This window comes from Megalopta genalis, chromosome 5, assembly GCF_051020955.1.
Source record: "Megalopta genalis isolate 19385.01 chromosome 5, iyMegGena1_principal, whole genome shotgun sequence".
NCBI classification, from domain to species: domain Eukaryota; kingdom Metazoa; phylum Arthropoda; class Insecta; order Hymenoptera; family Halictidae; genus Megalopta; species Megalopta genalis.
The window spans coordinates 15,963,081-15,982,941 of record NC_135017.1 but is presented as its reverse complement, the minus strand read 5'-3'; the positions used below and the strand labels follow the sequence as shown (position 1 = coordinate 15,982,941).

Genomic DNA, 19,861 nt, shown 5'->3' with positions numbered 1-19,861 from the left:
TAACAGGTAGGTCTATGTATTTGCAAAAATATATTTCATACGTGACTTTAGGGTCATTTCTGCAATAATTTTCTAATATTTTATATTTTTACGGTTCGCATTTTCAAAATAATGTAAAATTATTCGTTTCCGGCATGGCTGCCGTTTCGGGAGATGAACCAGTGGGAACGCTTGATTCTGTTGGAACTGGGACAAGTGGCGTAGATATCCGAGCGCGGCCGAGCGCTCATTTCCGTTTTCGAATCCGACGTCACCTAACTCTGAAAGCCCGTGTGTTTTGTGTTTCTTTGGGGCCACGATGATTATCGCTAATTTAACGTAAGTATCGTTAGGTTTCTCGGATAAAATCGCGCAGATCAGATCCAGTGAGATTCGCGCGGTGTCGTTTGTAAAAGGAGATTGGTCACGAAACCGTGCGAATTCCTTTGCGTAAGTTTCTCACTGAACAGCGAACAGCTTACTCGCCATGCCGGTCTATAAAGCAGTCCTTCTTTTTCGAGCACATTCAATTCTCCGAGAAACATCGGGATTAATCGAAACCGGCTGCCTCTATAATATCTGTATATCAACGACAGCCTTGACAAAATCAATTCTTCCGTCCAAAGATAAAGAACTCACTGATGATATACAAATCACCACATATAAACAAAATAAATGGCGTCGGCATAGTTCTACTCGGAATGTGACAAATTTTCGATCCTCGAGTGTTTGTTCGCTCTTTGACGGCTCGACCACGCGTTACTGTACGTTAACGAAAGTATGTTCTCGACATGCGATAAAAATCATCTGCATATTTTTTTATCAGAATTTGTATTATATTATATTATATGCTTCATTTTTCTGATTTTTCTTTTATCACTGATTTGTTAACGAATGGTTCTCTTTTGCCATAGTTCTTCATTATAGAGCGTGCGATATAACTGTACCAAGTAGTTTAATATGCGTATTTTGAATGTTGTACAAATGGAACCTCTTAACAAATAAAATTAAAAATATATTTTGTTAATGACGAATGGTGTTTATTTCAGGTTGAAATTATTGAAATTGAAATTAGATTTCTTCAAGTTGTAAAAGTATCCGAAGCAAAATATTAAACACTCTCAGCTATAGTTAATAAATAAGCAAAAAGAAGTTGTAACACTGTACGAAAGACTTAAACATTTAAGTAGTAACTTTATATTACAAATTGAATCGTGATCAAAATGGGCATCCAAGATCTGCAAGTCTTTTTGGATAGCAACTATATACAAGGGGGATCTGTACCAGTTGATCTATTAAAAATTGCGCGTGCCATTGTACGAAGGCAGCACAATCGTATTGGTAGAGAGCAACGATTATATACCGAGAAGTTGAGGTTAGTTCTTGATGGGGAATGCTGTTTGGATAGATTATACGGCGGCTATTTCTCAGGTACATGTTCCCTCCTGTTCATAATAGTATTTTAATGTAAACAAGTATTAACGAGCATTCGAAAATTCAGATTGGACTTGCGGAGGACAATGGAATCGAATGCTACAGTTTCTAGCAGTCCTCATAGAGGCAACAGAAATATCAAGCTTGGAATTAGCTGTATTCTTCAACGGATGTTTTGAATCTCCTCGACGTGCAGACTGGATACAGAATCAATTACAAGTTAGGATAAAAGTGAACAATGTAAGCTGTTCTTTTATTTCTGTAAAATACAATAGAATTTCTATAAAATCTGTATAGTCTAAGGCAATCATTTTTACAGGTATTGAAACACATTTCAACAAAGGGTACTCCACCGCCAAAAATATGGTGGACTCCGCCAGTTTGTTTACGAACCAGTCTACGAATGGCTCTGAGACATTTAAATGTTACAGTTGTAAGTAAAATTACTTGATGCGTATCGTGATTTTCTGGTTTAGCAGTGTATCGTTTATTTTATTATCGAAACAGTTATGCAGTATGGATGACCACCATCAAGAAGTAATTGCTTATTGTCGAGAAAATAATTTCAACGGTTTAATTGCTGACGACGCAGAGTACGCAGCGTTTGATCCTCCACGATATTTTTCGTCCGAACAGCTGAAACTTACGTACAAGGTATACCCACGGCCCATCGGAAAGCTGGTCGGTGACTTTGCGTATGCAAAATTAAATGAAATTTAATATTTTTATTCAAGGGTTCCCTCGATACAAAGGAATACGTACTTCCTGAACTTCTGAAAGCACTGAATATACCATCCGATAGATTGTGCTTGTTAGCTGCTCTACTCGGAAATTATATCTTGACTGAGCAAGATTTGGCTGATTTTTATAAGAAACTCAATCTCAACACTAATTTAAACAAAGTAAATGCGGATAAAAACGAACTTACGATAAAAGCAATCGCCAGTTTCGTTAAAGACCTTCCATCCGTTGAACTGGATGTGGTGGCGCAAAAAGTGTTTGGAACTTTGTTGGATTCAAGGTGTTCGAAATTGCGACAGTCCGTTCAGTACTACATAAATGGAACCAAAGATGGGTTTTTGCATTACAAACTGGAGAAACTAAACAAACGTAAGTAATTTCATTCCGATTCCATGTAGTCTAGTCATGCTTCTATCGTACAGTATCCCTGGGTTAAAAAACTAACGACTGTTTCAGTGCTTAAATTGGACTCGAAACAGAACACGATACAGACGCCAACGTCAAATTCAATTGAAACGCCTGTAACTTCGGATGCCGATACCAATTTGGAGACGTCGAAGTTCGCGTCCGAAACTGTGGAGAGCGAACGTGAGAGTCTAAATGCGTACAAACAAGCGACAGCTAACGCAAAGTCTGCTCCACAAATTGTAATAGACCCGCCCGGTATTCAGGGTCATGGAGATGCCGATAATATTAGAGTGGATGAAGTGGAACAAAGTAAGAATAGCAAAAGTAATTTAGCAAATGAATTCGGTGAAGTAATGCGGTGAAATGCTATTTAGGTAATGGACATGCCGTAAACGGTACCCATAACCTTCTAATTAGTTCGTCGAGTTCGAGTAGCAGTTCTTCCGCCACTTCTCCATCTCACGCAACGGCTGATTCTGCTAGGCAAGCAGAGAAGACAACTAGTATTCCGACCACGGTGCCGGAAGTGATGCGCACCGTATCCGAGAGACACCAGAACGGATTAATGTCCCCTCATATCTATCAGATTCTTATCGCCGGCGAGATCAAGTTACCGGTTCTTCTGGAGGACGAAAATCACCGTGAATTTCCATCTATTCATCTCATTTACAGACCCGTTCGGCAGATGGTGTACGCTATATTGTTTAATCTTCATCACCGAATGTACTTGGCTGCTAAAAGTAAAGAGAAAGGTGGTAAGTATAATAATTGTTTTTATCAATCGTGTCGTCAAAGTCGTTATCGCATTCTATTGGTTTCTTCCGTAGATAGCGAAAAGATCGAAGTCCCAGATGTTATTATAAAAGAATGGGTATGGTCCAAGTCGAATCCGTACCAAGTCCCAGAATTGGTGAAGGCAGAACAAATAGGTTGGGGCGTCCCTACGATTCAACGTTTGTGGTTTGGGTGAGAGACTTTTATCTTCATCGCTGTTGTTAAGCGTCGATCGAATGTTTAGCGAAGTGGACACGAAGAAAATTATGCGTTGCATCCTTCAGCACAGGTATAGATGATAAACGCCGTCGTCTGCGAGGATTCTTGACCTGTATGAGGTCTGACACACCTCTCATGTTAAATACCACCTATGTACCTCAACACTTGTTAGTGATGGCTTGTGTATTGAGGTAATTATTCGAATGTTCCATTTGTGGGAAGGTTGTAAGTTCTTTTAACGTGGCCGCGCTCCTCTTCCAGATACATCATGTCATTCTCGGATATAATCAAGATCCTACGTCGTCAGGAACTAGACGCTTTCATTGCGCAAGCATTTTCGCCCGAACTCATGAACGCTCAGTATTTGCAAGATCTTCAGGTATCGAGAATACACACACGTACATCAGTTCCATCGAATGAATTACTGATCAAGTTCGTCTCTGCAGCTTCCTTTAGTGACATCTCGCGGGGTACAGTTAGCTACATTATTTATGGCTGGCGTTGAGACCGCTCTCTTGGCTAACGATGCTTGTGGCGCGCCAATTCCATGGTTAATGTGTTGCCCATGGTTATATTTCGACGGTAAATTATTTCACCACACATTAGCCCGTGCTACGATAGCGAAAAACTTACTGGAACTCTGCAGTGGTCACGTAGAACGTGTTGTGAAAGTTGATCGAATGAGGAAAGCTGTACTGGAGGGTATCAATGTTGTTTTTGCAAGGCCACCCATCCCCGTTGCCCCAGGTAATTCCCGATCAGCTTATCTTTCATAGATTTCAGATATTGAGACAGGTTCATTCGACATACCGTGTACGCTCTCCTAATGGCATGTTTTCGGAGGAATGGAAGAAGAATAGATTCGATTGTGTTGCTTTTTGGTACTTAGGCTTCGAATCTCAAAGCTGATACAACTTTCGTTTCGTTCCCATAGTATGTTCGCGGTTGACCATAAACGAATTTTCCCAGGTATTCGCGGGTCGGTGCCCCAGAATATTTTAGGCGCCAATTGTACAATTAACGACAGTTTGATGCGTGGCCGTGGAAGCGCGACGATGCCTCAACGCGGATTGATGCGTCGTCCTATACCGTCGCGCGGCGGTCAATTAGAAATTGCTGGAGTTGTCGTCGGTCAATGGGGCCCCAACTATGGACAACCCGGACGTTTGCCTCAACCGTTGCAAGGTCATCCTCGTGGACGACTTCCACCGCAGGTAGAATATCCTGTGAGAAGCAATAGTAGCAAAACCGCGAAACGTTCATTGTGTATTCCTCGTTCATCCATATTCACTGGAAGCTATCGCTTAGCGGCAAGCTTTTCTAACTTGTAACGAGATGCTTCGTAACCTATTGTTACCGAGACATACGTTTTAGATAACATCGATTGGCGGGCTGAAATACGGTCTTCCACGTGGGTTCACTCCCATGGCTCGAGCAACGTTTCCAACGCGTGGAAACAATCGCACGCAAATAGCGGGACGTGGGAAAAAGACCCAAATGAAGGTAAACGCGACAACTGTAGATCATTCTATGGAAAAATAAGTATTCAACTGTTTCAGTTATTAATCGAGATCGATTTTTAGGCAACTGGAAAGAAGAAGACCACCGTGAAGAAGAGCAAGGAGTGCGAGAAAAAAGACAGCAAGGGACGAGGTAACGGTGTCGATGGAATAACCGATTACAAGTAAGTCGTTGCTCTGGTTTGAGTTTACATCGTCGGGACAGCCGCTCTGACGAGTATGATTGTACTTCCGAACAGTGACACGATTCCGAGCACGAATGCAACAAAGGAGACACTGCCGGTGCCAGGCCAATTCGAAGATGCCGTCGAGAATGGCAAAGGGATAGAGAAAGGCCAAGGAGACGCTTCTCTCGTTGGTTCGGTCGCTGCTCCAGTTGCTGCTGAGAATTAGGTATTTATATATACATGACTTTTTATCGACTTTTAGACACTCCCGGATATGACTTAAGACTGCAATCAAAAATCTTATAATATGTGTAACGAGGTGATTGTGCGGCATACGACATTTGAACGCTACAATTTTAACCGGCAGAAGAGTCAAGCCCGATGTACATTTTTCATCCTCCTTTCGTGCGAAAAGGTGAGATGAACTGTTATTGTTGTGGGTGCGTACGTCTAGTTCGGAGACGGAGAGATAATAGTAGATTGCTATAATGCACAACGGTGCCCAGAGAGACCTTTCAAATGTCCGCGCGCAGAATCACTCGATAATGTCTAAAGCTCTGATGGGGCCAAAACTAATTAAACTAATATAGGAGACAAGTCATCGGTTAACGTTAACGATGTCAAGAGACTATGTAACACACACATACACAGGATAGAGACCCGTTTCCGACGTACACAATACGATGTCCTCACTGCCAAAACGTACCATTCAATGCGTAAGATACAAAAATGCGAAACAAAGAAACAACAACAAGATAAAAGAAAACACGATTAAAAAAAAAAACAGTAAAAAGGTTGAGAGAAAACGGTTAATAATATAACGAAAAAAAGATTTAGAAAAGAGAAACGATAAAATCGTGCTTGTGCTAGATGAGCGTTGTTTCAACGTACACTGCGCGCTCGGAAATCACCAATGGAATGAGAACTCGACTGATTAGTGTACGCGTGCGCTAATTTTACTACACGAGAACAAGTCGTCGTCAGCTGCTAATAAGTATTTAATTCTTAAGAAGTGTGATTATTTTTTTTACAATGAAAATATATATTTTCCGGTATTATATGAAATGCTCGCATTGACGGTCTCAGTACTTCGATCCAATGCAAAACCGGACGGAGACATCGTTGTTTTACAATGGGGATAGGATCGAGTGATGGTTTTCTTGTTGTTCCTGGACGACGGAAAACACGCGGGATAGAATACTGAGACGTTCATTAGCAAATGGAGACTGACGCTTTTCATATAGGTAAAATATATATTTATATATGATTTAGATTAGAGGTTTCCAATATATAGCATAATATATCTGTATAAGCTGTGAATGCTCGATGAGCGGGAGTATGCGCATGACTTGTGTATAGAAAATACGAGCGAGACTAATATTCTGCGAGAGAGTGAGTGTGTGAGTGTGTGAGTGAGTGTGAGAGAGAGAGAGAGAGAGAGAGAGAGAGAGAGAGAGAGAGAAAAGCTGTTGAATGTAGAGTGAGTGTTCATTTGCGAATCGCTGTGCGGTTAGTGAGAATGATATAATTGCGTGCAAGGAGAGATTATGAGTAAAATTATTTAGAGAAAATCCACAAAAATGTATATAGAAGATCGTGGGCATGTTGAAGAATGTTGGTACTGTGTGGACGCGCGCATCGGTGCGATCGCAAATGGGAAGTTTGTGCGAGCGCGCGCGTGCACACAGCACCTTAGAAATATATATTTATTTGCTGTTGCATCAAAGGAAAGAAGAATGCGTTGTGTGTATGCGACATCGGATTGAAATACCAATTTTTGCACGATACTTGTAATCGTGATCTCTCGGGGTTTACCGCGAAAACGTAGATAAAAGAAAGAGAAAAAAATGAAAAGAAGCAGAGGAGAATCTATGCTCACGGTATGCCCTGGTTTCGCTTCGAAAATATGCTACAATGCCGTCGCAAATTTGAAATTCTATCATTTGAGGCGTGGTTTTGTGATTTGAAATTTTGTTAACTCTGAGAATGCTGGAAAAGAGAGAACGGAAAGTTGGGATTTCTTTGTAAACATATTTATAGAACGACCGACGTTTCTTTTTCTTTTTGGCTTTTGCTCGTTGGTGTTCGAAAGAAGTCAGACTTTTAAAGATGTTTGCGTCCTCGTGTAGCATATTTTAAGAGATGTATATCCACTGTTTAATTGTACATACGAATAGTTACTTTAGAAGTGACACACAGTGTGATTGGTGTACATAAAAGCGCATTCGTGTTGCGCGCTTGCCGCGATAACAGGGATAGGGAATGATTATGTTAAAACGAGAAACAAACAAGAAATGCTATTTATAGCGTAGAATAGTCGGAAAGACTTTCTACCAAAGATCATTGGTGAATGGATTATATCTGTCAAGTATGATATGCCGAAGAACGTGTAAAAAACGGAGAAACAAGACAGCACGACAGAACACGATTATTAAAGGGAGAGAGAGAGAGAGAGAAAGAGAGAGAGAGAGAGAGAGAGCGGAAGTCTCGAGGCAAATAGAATGGGTCTTGAGCGTGCAGAGATAATTGAAAGGCGAGTAAGAGAGACGAGCGAACGAAAGAAAGAGAGAGAAACCCATTTATTGAGATAATATAACGAGAGATAAGAATAAAAAATGTTATATTTTTGTAGATTTGTTATTGCGTAAAATGCATTAAGACAATGAGAAACTTTATATAATTTGAGTGATGGTTAAACGAGCCTCTCTGAGAGTGAAAGGACATTAAACAAGTAAGATCACAGAGAGAAAGAGAGAGAGAGAGAGAGAAAGAAAGAAAGAGGGAGAGAAGGTAGAAGAATGAAAGTGCTTTAGACGATGATGGTATGTTGAAGCTAATAGGAAAACACATGAAAAATCTCATTAATTCATCTGTGTCTCTGGAGTTCTCAGAGACATTGAGTTGCTTGGCGAATGAAAAAATTTAGTCGAAACAAGAAACGATTAACAAATATGATTTGAATGATAGCAGAAAAAATAAAGACGAAGAGGAAGAACACGTGGACATTGTGTCAGGTTCGATGCGAGAGCTTAAACGTATAATAAACAATTTTCCCAGATGTAATTCGAAAAAGTCGAAGATTGCTCCAAGTAGAATTTTCGAATTTAAAGGATTCAAGGAAACGAGGTTCCGTGAACGGACGAACTGTTTGTTCACAGATAAACGACTCGCTATCGTTCCAAGATTTTCAATTGAAGAAAAAGAGATATATACATATACATATATATACATATATATGTATATGTATGTATATGCATACGTAAATACATACATATACATGCTCATGTACCCCACACGTTGTTTTTTTGCGTGTATACGTGTGCAAGTAGAAATATTCGAGAAACAGACGTCGTCATGTGCATCTACTTTAAACGATCGATAAAGGAAACTAAAGGTCAGCTTATTTACGATGGCATATTGTATATCTAGAAATCTAGAAACATACAGTTTTCAGATCCAACAGAACGGACGAACGAACGAAAAACATATTCGAAAGTAAATGTAAAAACGCCCACTATACACTTTCGTATGATGCTAAAAGATTTTCTTTCTGAGGAACGACGATCGGATCGAACATTGAACAAAACAAAAATATGTATGCCAGAAGACGTGTACATAATAAAAATCACGATGATGGAGGCGAAAGATGCGAAAACTAAAAAGGTATGACACAAACACGTGAGAATGTACACAAGACGATCAGTTGCCTCTGCACCGATACGAGCAACGCGATTAACGTATGTGCAAACAAGGAATAATTTCATAATGATAATAATAATAATAATAATAATGATGATAAATAGTATTGATAATAAGTAAATGAAGCGAACAAGCAATACATGGACATAATACAAAGCAAAACGGGAGAAATGTGAACGAATGAAAGCGAAAAAATAAAGCTGCGTCTCAAGTAATGAAATCCGCATTTAATGGAACAACGGAGAAGTATCGTAAACAGAGAAACAAGGCAAATGGTAGTGTATGGCGAATAAAGATGAGAAATAAAAGTATATGAAAAGTTGTGTGTAATACGATCGACGATAAAGAAAGAGCGCACGCGCCAGACTCGTGCCTGCCTGCCTGCCTACCTACCTGCCTACTACCTACCTACTACCTACCTACTACCTACCTACCTACCTATCTACCTATGCTTGTCTTGCCTGCCTTTTGTTGTAATAAGTAGGGAACGATGAAGAAAAACAGTAAAATCGGATATATGAACCGTAACGGATAAAAGTAAACGAATAATGGAAAAGTATAGGGGCCCACGAGGATCAACTCATCCGAGGAATAAACTCTCTTGTGTACTTTTAGAAGATAAACTCATTTTAATCCAAACGATCTGTTCACGCGATTGCTGTGTCGTAAAAGAAACAAACAGAAAAGGCGAATATTATTGTATTTGAAAGTTCTGATGTGCCGCTAAACTCCACGCACTCTGTATACGTAAACGATACTGAAAACTGGAACCGAGCTATAGATAAACGCTTGTTGTATAAGCGAGAAATAAGAGAGGCAATACCGCATACCGCCAATCGGAGCGGTATCGCTTTTCTTTCTGTTTTCTTCTTTTCGCAAATCAGTTTCCAAACAACGATGGACCGTTCTCTTTCGTTTCTGTTTCTTATGTTAATTTTGATTTCTTCTCAAAGTTATTCCATCGCTGTTACTCTTTCATTCGCAAATCGATACTGTCACAGCATTGTTCATGGAAACGCGAATCGTTCCTCACCGGACGTACAATTAATTAGCAATTAACAAATGTAAAACTGCCTCGCTATTTTGTCGTTCGATTCCGCCTTGTTATTCCACTTATTATTTAGCTATTCGTTTCTTCCATGTCTTACCATTGTTGTTATTCGACATTTTGTTCACCGTTTGATTTTGTAATCGCATTTGTGCTAAAGTTTTGAGTACTTTCGCGACGAATCACACAATGATCATATGTATATACACATAGAAGGAATATATTTATAAAAAGATCTATAGAAGAAAATCGAGCGGATCATTTGATTTCGATGATTTGTTTTGAATGGTGTGGCTGCGTAGACCATAAGCATGATAAGATAGGGAGAAAGAGCGAAGAAAGCGAATGAGAAGAAAAAGAAGAAGAGGCAGAGAGAAAGAAAGGAATGTAAGGAGATCAGGATGACGGGTGCCATTTGCGTAAACGCGTTCACAATTATTGTTTCGCCCGTAATCCTCCACAGAAGCAAGCAACTAATGGGCATTAAAGAAAACGTTCGATGCTTCTTCTGATTTCTCTTCTGGAAAGCGACGAGAGGTGCATAGAGAACGACAAAAGGGATAACGAGTCGTTGCATAATGCTCGAACATGTAAATTTTAAGTTTCTCATTTACCATAGTTTCTTCGCTTGCATACCTATAAACGAGATACATTAAAACTACGGTAGCAAAGACAGTAAAATAAATAACGAATAAATAATGAAATAAAAGAACAAAAAAACTAACTAATAAAGTGAAAAACAAAAAAAACAAAAAAAGATGACGTAAGAATTAAAAGAAAATAAAAAGAACGTAACATTTATCGATGTAGCTACGAACGTATGTGGGCCCCGTTCTTATATATTCTTACTAAATATTACGATAACACACACCCACACACACACATGCATATTCTGCTATTATTTTTCATAGCTAAAGGATAAAACGATGAGATAAGGGAATGTGACTCTATCGTTAAAAAAAAAAATACAAACTGCGTACAGAGGGTACGTTGTAATGTACATTATAATCGTATTGTTACAATTTATAGTCGTGGAAACGTTTTTTCTTCGTTTTCGTTTTCGTTTTCAGTGTCTCTCTCTCTTCTTTTCTTAGTTTTTTTGAAATTACGTTGAAAAAAGACACAAGTGTCATTGTCCGGAGAAGATGAATTCGTTTGCTGGTCGATGAACGAGACACGTAGTGCGAACGATGGAGATTGTGCTCTTCAGAAACGATAGAATATTGTACGCGCGATGTACGACGTTGTTAGCGATCATGCTATTAGTTTAATCTCTACATGGGTCGGTAGGTTGTCGTGTTGTTGCATGAAACAATCCGAGAGGAATACACACACCTGTAAAAACGCTGCGACCTGATTCCCGTGATAAGAAACGTTTCGTCGCCGTTGGTACACCCGATATATCGCAATTAGAACAAACAGGAAATGCGGATGAACGAACAGCTCTGTTAGTTTATTCGATCGTCGATCCAGAAGCTGTGTCGTAACCGGTGCATCGAAGGAACTTCTTTAGAGGTGTAAACAACCGACCCATTTCGGACCCCGCATTTTCCTCTGATGCACAGATAAAAACGCGCGTGCACATACATAGGGACAGACAGACAGACAGACACAGTCACAGTCACAGTCACAGTCACAGTCACATCGATGTATTCCTGTTGGATTATTCTACCTTGTAACTTACTGTTGTGTAACATGTACCCCCCCCCCCCCCATTCGTGTCTAGTGTCGAAAACAGAGCTGATTCTATGCTTTTGCTGGTTCTGGTAAACTGGAATAAAAGAGCTAATTAAACGAACGGGTTGATAAAGATGCGAAAGTTTGAAGAAAGGAAAGAAAGAAAGAAATGAAGACGGTAGCATTTGCGAAAACCGTATCAAATTGTTCATGGTTTAACAAAAATGGAAAGAAAACAGAATCGAAAACGATTTCGTATGTCGTCGAGAACGCCGCTTTAGAGTTTAGAGGATAGAACGAAAAACCGTGTAAGTTCGGAGAAATAGAAAAATTAACATCGATATGAAAACGGAAGAATCAGTGCTGACGAGAACACGAGACAACCGAGACTTTATTATAAATCTAACAACAACAAAAAGCGTCACATTTAAAGGTACTTTTAAAACAGATACATATTTGGAACGTAGGAGGTAATCATTATATAAATGTAGTGGCAACTCTCTATAATACTACAAACGAAAAGAAACCAATATATTCAATAATTATTCGAAATATTAAATGCAAAATGCACTTCTAATGGATGTTGTAAACAATTTAGAGTATTCAAATTTCATCGACATATTTTTGCGTGTGAATCTGTTGTTTGGAATGCTACCACTCTGCTGACTGAATGACATTTTATTTTCCAATCACACACACAGAAGAATAAGAAAGCATAAAGGGAAACCGTGTGCACCACCGGGAAATGAGATAGGAATCTTTTCCTTGTTTTGTCTCGAACGAGCAGAGAAGCTTCTCCAATGACAGATGGTTTAAGTTTGTTTCTTTTAAAAATCTATATATAATATATAAATATATAATATGTATGTATATATATATATATATATATATATATATATATTTATTTATTTATTTACCTTTGTTCTTTCACGTATGAAGAAAGAAAAACAAAAGAAACGCGATTAGACGCATAGATGCAAGGTAACGCGCAGTGAAGGTTTCAAAGATCATCTGTTAAACGGAAAAACGCTTTGCAGTACACTGCATAATTTGAAGTAAAGGAAACAAACTTTCAGTGAAATTTTGTAAGAAAGCTGTTCGTGTGAGAGGTTCTCGGAGAAGGTTGGCTGATATTTTCAGAAGTTAACAATGATTTATTGAAACGTGTTGTCATGTCTTGAATACGATTAAAAGAACTACATAAAAAACAGATAAACATGATCTTGCTCCTGTTTCATCATCATGGTTTCGTCTCTTTAACATTCTACATTCTCCAACCATCTTTCCCTAGAAGCTTAACTGTATACAATTGCATCGACATACAACAGTTCGCAATACCCTCGCGCTCTTACTATGAACAAATTCGATAAACATGTCTCTTTGTATACACGTATATTAAATTCAGTGGTGTTTCGTATCACGAGACACCATACCGTATAGGGTAACTGTACAGTCGGCTTTTATATTCCTGTATGTCGGTAATGTAATTCATTGGACATGTGTCATTCTCACACTCCGGTCGGAGAATATAACTGAGCGGGTACTTTACGTTTTCGGTTTTTTCCATCTCTGGATCGGCTGGAAAAGAAGCGCGTTGGTTTAAATTTGAATTTTGGATGTAAGCTTTACTAAAAAGACAAAACGAAAACAAAAACTATCTCGGCTTACCGTTTTCTTTTCTGTCACGCGAGCGAACAATCCCGTTGCTTTCATTTTCGGTCTTCGAGGTTCCAACCACGTGAACGCTCAGCTTTCTAAAATTACTGCCATCGATCGTATGGCAATTGATCCATTCTCTGAGTTGTTCGATTTCGATGTCCTCTATCGCGACTATCTGTCTTTCGATTCTATCGAACATGTAGTCGCCCGTCGCGATCTCTGACCAATTTCTGTTAACTTCTTCCTCTAAGCTAATGTCGGCGCACTGCTTCTGCTTGGTGAATGCTTCTTTCACGGTATCGAACTCCTTCGGTGTCATCGTGTCCAGAATCTTTTTGAAGGCTTTTAAAAAAGCCTCGATCCTGCCGTCCACGTATTCCGTAGAGTACTTATCCGCTTGGGAACAGACCGTAATGGAATAGCTGAGAATGCCGAAAGTATCCGTGTCGAGACAGAAGATGCCGTAGCCGAGTTGTTCTTCGGTTCTCAGCCGATGAAACAGCGGTTCCTCCATGATCGTCTGATCGGAAACGCGAAAGCAAATTAGTGTTCGCAAAATCAGAATCTTTAAGCGCCGATAGATCATCTGGACTTACAATCAGAAGTTCAATTATCACTGATAATTGCGTGGATGTTACACCAGACTGATAATAATTTGTCACGACAGAGTTCACATCGGTCTTATTAAAGTTCCTTACTATACAATAGTGAGAGCCCACGGGTATTTGGGTGACCCTGATCTGTGGCATAGTGTTGGGCAGTAAAGGTCCGCATTTCAGTATTCCAACGAAATTGTTCACATTCTTGACAACCTCGTCCTTGCTCATGTTTCCCTGCACCAGGCTTTGGATGTAAATGTGGTCGGTCAAGTGCTCGGCGAAATGTTTGAACTCTTGAAACTCGACGTCGCTGATAGCCATATGTCTGGTATTCATTGACCAATGAACCAGCAGCAAAATAGACAGCCTCACGTCGCTGAAATATAAATCATAAAAGTACAGCCATATATAGCAGGATCCTAGGCAGCTTTTACGTATTAGAAAACACATGATTTATCGCATACTCCACTAGCTCGTTCGGCCGCAAGAATTTATTGTAATAGCCTTTAATTACTTCTTTCTTCATAACGTTGAATAATTCTTCCGTTATCAGCGTCGAATATTCGGCAATATACCTTGCAATGGTGAATAACACTAACTGAAAACCGGACAGTTTACAAGAAGAAAAATACACGACTGTACGCAAACTACGTAGCAAACCGTATTTCCCTCGTACTACTCACCGGCACTTTTTGATTGAATCCACTCACTTTCAAAACGATTCCTTTGTCTCTCGTGTAGATTTCATAATTTAAGTTTACGCCAATCGCGGGATACAGTTGTTCTGTCATTAATTGTCCCAATATCGAAACAAACAAGTCCATCATGGCAGCGCTGTAAATTGAAAACCGTAATTCTGAACAAACGAAGAATGTTGTTCGAACGACATTTACAGTTGTAAAAGCTCACCTCTTGGGCGAGTATGTTCCTACGGGTGATATAATATAAAAATTCATGTAGCATTCGGGCAATCGAAATCTAGGATCGGGCCGGTACCAGATTTCGCTCACTTGATCCGTATAGATTTTTGTGGGGTATTTGGGAACCTCTGCTGGCAGGGGTACGAGACTGAAATCGTCGATAAGGAAAATATTTGGCAGTGCTAAATGAAACTCGGGGAATGGGTCTATGGTGCGCCAACACTCTATCCATTCTTCCGGTATCTCTGTATCGGTGTATTTGGTTTTGAACCACGGCTCGATTTTCTCAAATTCTTCGTCGTTGAATTTCTTATCAAAAATTATTATGTTCACGTCGTCCGGAGTCAAATAATTCATGCACGCTTGTATAGCTTCGGGTTTGTATTCAAAATACAAATTGTTACCGGTTATATAGTCTCGAGGCGGATAATAATGCATGTTCTCGCATAAATCTACCACATTAACGGCTGGTGGTTCTTCGTCTTCGTATCTAAAAGCAATATTAAGTATCTGACTTGGCACTTCGAGCAGATGCCGATCTATCCTTGGCAGTTATTCACCTGAAACTCATTTCTCTTATCTTATGCATCTCGTCGTACATTCGTTTTTGAGGTCCTTCCCTACGCACCATATTAATATAGGAGAACACAGCGTTCAGTACTTCCTGCAGATGCTCGCATCCCTGCTCGGTCAACTTGAGCGACAAACCGAACAACAAATACATAGAACTGTGCTCGAAACCACTTTCCTCCACTTCGCTGCAAATGTTCAGACACCACATCTTTTTCTTTAAGTAACTCATCAGAGAGCCTTTTCCTTTATGTCCGATCACTTGCGACACGTACTCGTGTGGTTTACTTTTGTACATGTCGTGCAACGGTGGCATTACCCACGTTAATTCCACCTGTAGAACATCAAAGCTAGTTGGAAATTAAGTCACCAGGGATTATTTATTATTATTAGAATTAAGATACCGATCGAAAGCAGGATCATCGGTACCTTGCAAACGTCTTTCACAGGCTTAATTTTATAAATTCTTCGAAAACTCGGTGTATCGAAGGAATTTACTCCTTTGAATGCTGTAAAATCGTTCGAGGGTAATCCATTATTCGGTATATTCGAAAAACATTGTTTTACATAATCTTCCAACACGTCCAATGACAGTTTAGCCTGTGAAAATTCACAAGATATTTTATTTCTTCAAAATGGGAGTGAAAATTTAGAAAATCTATTCACTTGCACGACAAGTTTCATTCTATGAGCACTATAGTGGCGTCCCCTGAACTTGTGTAGCTCCTCGTACAACTTCTCATCGTCTACATTGTCGCGCAATGTTATCAGATTGCCCCACATGAATTTTGTTGCCGGATGGCCTGGTTTTGCAAAGCTACAAAACATTTGCTCTGTTCGGCATACGTCGGAAGGTAAGGCCATTTGGAATTCTGTGTAGAATAGATTTCATTTTATTTCACATCATTTTTCCTTGTCACGTGGCTACGTACCGCTTTCTACGGTTTCTCGTTCTCTGTTTATAGCATCCTTTTTCATCAAAGGTTCGATAAAAAATTGAGCAAATCGGTCGAGAGCAGATAAAAGATGCTTCTCTTGTATCGCAAAGTAGAATGTTGTTAATTCGCAATCGGTAGAAGCATTGTCCGAACCTCCCCTTTTCTCGATAAATGCATCAAAATCATTCTCCTATAAAATCATCGAATATTAAAAGATTAATGTAGAAATCAAATGCTTCGAAATCATGTTTGAAATCGGTACCTGAGGATACTTTTTGGATCCCATAAAGACCATATGCTCTAAAAAATGCGCAAGACCAGGAATTTCCGGAGGATCGCTGAAGCTTCCTACACCCACGGATAAACCACAAGCAGCCTATAAAAGAAATACGCATAGATGCACGCTAAGAATATAAACAATTTACATAATTACATTATACAAACACGAAGTTATGCGATTTGATCAAAAATACCAGTCTCTCTTCTCTCTTCAGCCGTTTTTTATGAGTAGATAAATCCTTTTTATCCGATCCATCGTCTTCCGAATGTTCATCTTCTTCGTCTTCCTCGCAGTTAGTCTCCTCATCTTCTTCATCTTCTTCGTCGTCTTCATCTTCTTCATCTTCTTCATCTTCTTCGCCCTCACTGTCGCTAGGTATTGCATTCACTGATAATTAATTGAATTATTATGGTTGACATTACAAATGTACAAAAGGAGTAAAAACTATCAATTGATGTCGAATAATATGTTACCTTTTATGTCACTGCTGCAGTCTTGAGAATCTGGAGTATGCATATCCGAAATCAACAAGGCTATCAAACCATTTTCCAGTTGGATCACCCTAAACAAAATGAAAAAAAATGATGTCTAAATGAATAGAAAAAACAGTTGTATGCTGATTATATCCCACCCATCACCTGTAATCTTTTTTATCATTTTCTGATTTAACAGGTACGTCCAGATAGGTGACTTTAATTGACGACATCGTTGCTACGCCACGTAGAATGTCTTCATTATGATTTTCGATTTCCATAATGTCAGCAAAAACAGTGCTGGCGTCGTTGAGGTTATGTTTGTTGGATATGGTCACGTTATTGGTTGAATTGATAGTGGCCGTAATTGTTTTCAATTTTTTCTTGGGTGGTGTCTGAAGATATCTATTTGGCATTATCGTTAAACTCGATGCTTGTTTAATCCCACATTGAAGTACCTTGAGAAAACGGTACCTTTGCAAATATATTACCATTTGCCACCAAATCGATCAAAATTATATTATGTCTTGCGATTTAGTAGTATGGATATTTCAAATGATTGATACAACCTTTTATCGTATGAATACCCCCATGAAATAATCATGGAAGTTTAACCAGCGAAACGTAAGATTATACGACAATATGATCGTTCTATGTAGGAATCTATGTTGTATATGAAAGAATCCAACGTAATACATATCATATATGTACATACATACACACATATGTAGTATGATGCTGCTCGTATGCTCGTACCCGAGACCGAGACGTCATCGTTTTCTAAAGCTAACAGAAAATGAAATCGATCATAAATATATAGAAACAAAGAAGGTAAGTAATACATTATTCTTTAAACTTTTTTGCGTATAAGTATCTATAATTATATTCAACAAAACATTATTTTACAAATAAAGAGACCTTATTTTTTCTTTTCTTCTTCAATGTATTTAGCGTCGTATCAAATGCTTTGGTTATTAGCGACGATCCTTTGAGGATAACCAAGGCATCGACAAGATTATATCTATAAGAGTATTGTAATAAGAGAATAAAAGAATTTAGACCATTTGATTGTCACTTCTATAGTGACAATCTGGTGAATTGCAATCACAATCTTTGTGATTTTTAGATTTAGAGATCAGATATACAATTTCGAATGACTTTTCATCGTAAAAATCTTAACGCACACATTTAAAAATATTTAAAAATAGCGCCGTTTTTAAAAGTGGCTTTCTCCAGTGGCGACATCTCGAAATTGACTTTGGGGTCGGTACAGCGCCAATTTGGATAGTGACAAAACGTTTAAACTATTAACAAAAATCAACTGTCGGTAATTTGACAAATAGTTTGAGTGTTTCTCCGCTGCACAGATTGGCGCTATTTGGACGTTCGAAGACAATAGAAAATTCATGCCGGAATATCCAACACTTCTTATGAGGAAATCGTTCCTAAATTACTAAGTAATAAACCATAATTTGCCGGTAGCAACGAAACGTATATACTTATGTACTAGCTCTAAGTCGCAACGCTTGCTCGACTCTGGATCGCAACTTGTTCAGCACAGTCGAAGATGAGGACGGAAACTGTTTTGCTCCGATTGGCTGACCATTCGATGTTGATACAAGATCAGACAGGATTAACTGTGGATTGGATATACATAAAATGGTGGGGATAAAAGCGCTTGCATAGAGAGGAAGAGAAACGTGCAGTAGTTTCGTCTGGTATGTACATACCGTATATACATATTAGAAAATCACAATCATGCTAAAAGTTTGTTGAAATCGTTATGGATTTATCAACAACGTGTGTTTCATTGAAAACACAAAAATTCATACAATTGTATATTATAAAATAAGTTGTAATTGCATTTCCAATTGTAGAAACCAGTGGTGTATCGACTATCGACATCGTAGAGTTCCATCGTCAACCAAACCAGGCCAGACCAAACACGCTGGTGAACAGTGGAAGGTATTCCTTTGTAATCATTTTGATTAATTTGATTACATTATATTGAAACTTATTCAACGAACACATGTATTTGCGTTTTATATTCGGTTACATGTAGGAATTATAGAAATTAATTGTTGGTCAGGTAACGTTAACGAGCCCTGTATAGCCTAACCTGTTTTCGGTGTTATTGTAGAATCGAAGATGGCAAGGGAACCGGATGAAGGATTAAGGAAAGCGTTCTCTCAGCTTCAAGAGAAAATGATCGACACCACGCAGAAGTTAAAATTAGCGGATATGCAGATAGAAAAATTAAAACGATCGAAACTATTTGCCGATCTCACGCTCAAAGAAATAACCTCTTATCCAGAAAATACCAAGATGTACGAATCCGTGGGTAGAATGTTTCTTCTAGATGATGTGGAGAACATTAAAGCGGGTCTGGATAAACAAATGAAGACAGCAGATGAGAAAATGGAGACCTTGGTGAACAACAAAATCTATTTGCAGCTAAACTTTAAAGAATGTGAAAACAATATTAGAGAAATGATCCATCAGAAACAGAACAAAGATACGTCCGGATAATAATCGGTTTCTTGGGGAGAGTGAAACTCTGTTCTATCGTTATTTATTTCGAAGACAACTCACGATATGTCTGTGCTTTCTTTCATCACCTCGCTAATTGTAATTTCATCGTTGGTTTTATATAATTTGAAATATAAGAAATAAAATAACCCTCTATCGAAACGTGGACATTGATAATGTCCCTCCCCCCCCCCCCCTATTTAGTCGTATGAATACTATAAACGGTT

General features: G+C 38.9%; 3 protein-coding genes across 8 annotated transcripts; 2 read left to right on the top strand and 1 right to left on the bottom strand.

Annotated features, from left to right (window-relative positions):
* Positions 1 to 181: 181 nt before the first annotated feature.
* Positions 182 to 12,882, top strand: LOC117226922 (constitutive coactivator of PPAR-gamma-like protein 1 homolog). 2 transcript variants are annotated; one of them, XR_004491935.2, is made up of 17 exons: positions 182 to 318; positions 1,029 to 1,410; positions 1,481 to 1,653; positions 1,733 to 1,846; positions 1,921 to 2,067; positions 2,148 to 2,523; positions 2,611 to 2,871; positions 2,937 to 3,317; positions 3,390 to 3,528; positions 3,621 to 3,746; positions 3,817 to 3,934; positions 4,002 to 4,302; positions 4,525 to 4,769; positions 4,930 to 5,058; positions 5,139 to 5,239; positions 5,315 to 6,486; positions 7,875 to 12,882. XR_004491935.2 is itself a non-coding variant. In XM_033481715.2 (16 exons), exons 2-16 carry the CDS (start codon positions 1,203 to 1,205, stop codon positions 5,466 to 5,468), a joined length of 2,973 nt encoding a protein of 990 aa, XP_033337606.1. In that variant the 5' UTR covers positions 182 to 318; positions 1,029 to 1,202; the 3' UTR covers positions 5,469 to 12,882. The 2 variants fall into 2 exon arrangements, 1 of the variants encoding a protein (XP_033337606.1); XM_033481715.2 differs by having other exon boundaries at positions 5,315 to 12,882.
* On the bottom strand, positions 12,800 to 18,729 carry LOC117226915 (nardilysin). 3 transcript variants are annotated; one of them, XM_033481697.2, is made up of 16 exons: positions 18,613 to 18,729; positions 17,825 to 17,891; positions 17,271 to 17,510; positions 17,106 to 17,194; positions 16,826 to 17,019; positions 16,615 to 16,728; positions 16,347 to 16,542; positions 16,081 to 16,286; positions 15,844 to 16,014; positions 15,405 to 15,748; positions 14,834 to 15,334; positions 14,608 to 14,758; positions 14,389 to 14,522; positions 13,922 to 14,300; positions 13,335 to 13,845; positions 12,800 to 13,244 (listed from the first exon to the last, which is right to left on the bottom strand). In XM_033481697.2, the coding sequence occupies exons 3-16, from the start codon at positions 17,384 to 17,386 to the stop codon at positions 13,084 to 13,086; spliced, it is 3,267 nt and encodes a 1,088-aa protein (XP_033337588.2). In that variant the 5' UTR covers positions 17,387 to 17,510; positions 17,825 to 17,891; positions 18,613 to 18,729; the 3' UTR covers positions 12,800 to 13,083. The 3 variants fall into 3 exon arrangements, with proteins under 3 accessions (XP_033337588.2, XP_033337587.2, XP_033337585.2); XM_033481696.2 differs by lacking the exons at positions 17,825 to 17,891; positions 18,613 to 18,729 and adding an exon at positions 17,580 to 17,798; XM_033481694.2 differs by lacking the exons at positions 17,825 to 17,891; positions 18,613 to 18,729 and having other exon boundaries at positions 17,271 to 17,798.
* Pfdn1 (prefoldin subunit 1) lies at positions 18,723 to 19,796 on the top strand. Of its 3 annotated transcripts, none has more exons than XM_033481701.2 (3): positions 18,723 to 18,823; positions 18,983 to 19,070; positions 19,246 to 19,796. In XM_033481701.2, exon 3 carries the CDS (start codon positions 19,254 to 19,256, stop codon positions 19,632 to 19,634), a length of 381 nt encoding a protein of 126 aa, XP_033337592.1. In that variant the 5' UTR covers positions 18,723 to 18,823; positions 18,983 to 19,070; positions 19,246 to 19,253; the 3' UTR covers positions 19,635 to 19,796. The 3 variants fall into 3 exon arrangements, with proteins under 3 accessions (XP_033337592.1, XP_033337593.1, XP_033337591.1); XM_033481700.2 differs by lacking the exon at positions 18,723 to 18,823 and adding an exon at positions 18,840 to 18,905; XM_033481702.2 differs by lacking the exon at positions 18,723 to 18,823 and having other exon boundaries at positions 18,830 to 19,163.
* The last annotated feature ends 65 nt before the right edge of the window (positions 19,797 to 19,861 follow it).

Excerpts from the sequence above, each read along its gene's own strand:
- LOC117226922 (XM_033481715.2), top strand. The coding sequence starts at position 1,203 with ATGGGCATCCAAGATCTGCAAGTCTTTTTGGATAGCAACTATATACAA. Across the intron at positions 3,318-3,389 it reads TAAAAGTAAAGAGAAAGGTG|ATAGCGAAAAGATCGAAGTC; the intron begins GTAAGTATAATA and ends TTTCTTCCGTAG. Across the intron at positions 3,935-4,001 it reads AGTATTTGCAAGATCTTCAG|CTTCCTTTAGTGACATCTCG; the intron begins GTATCGAGAATA and ends TCGTCTCTGCAG.
- LOC117226915 (XM_033481694.2), bottom strand. The coding sequence starts at position 17,599 with ATGGTAATATATTTGCAAAGGTACCGTTTTCTCAAGGTACTTCAATGT. Across the intron at positions 16,543-16,614 it reads GATCCAAAAAGTATCCTCAG|GAGAATGATTTTGATGCATT; the intron begins GTACCGATTTCA and ends ATGATTTTATAG. Across the intron at positions 16,015-16,080 it reads GAATGAAACTTGTCGTGCAA|GCTAAACTGTCATTGGACGT; the intron begins GTGAATAGATTT and ends GAATTTTCACAG.
- Pfdn1 (XM_033481701.2), top strand. The coding sequence starts at position 19,254 with ATGGCAAGGGAACCGGATGAAGGATTAAGGAAAGCGTTCTCTCAGCTT.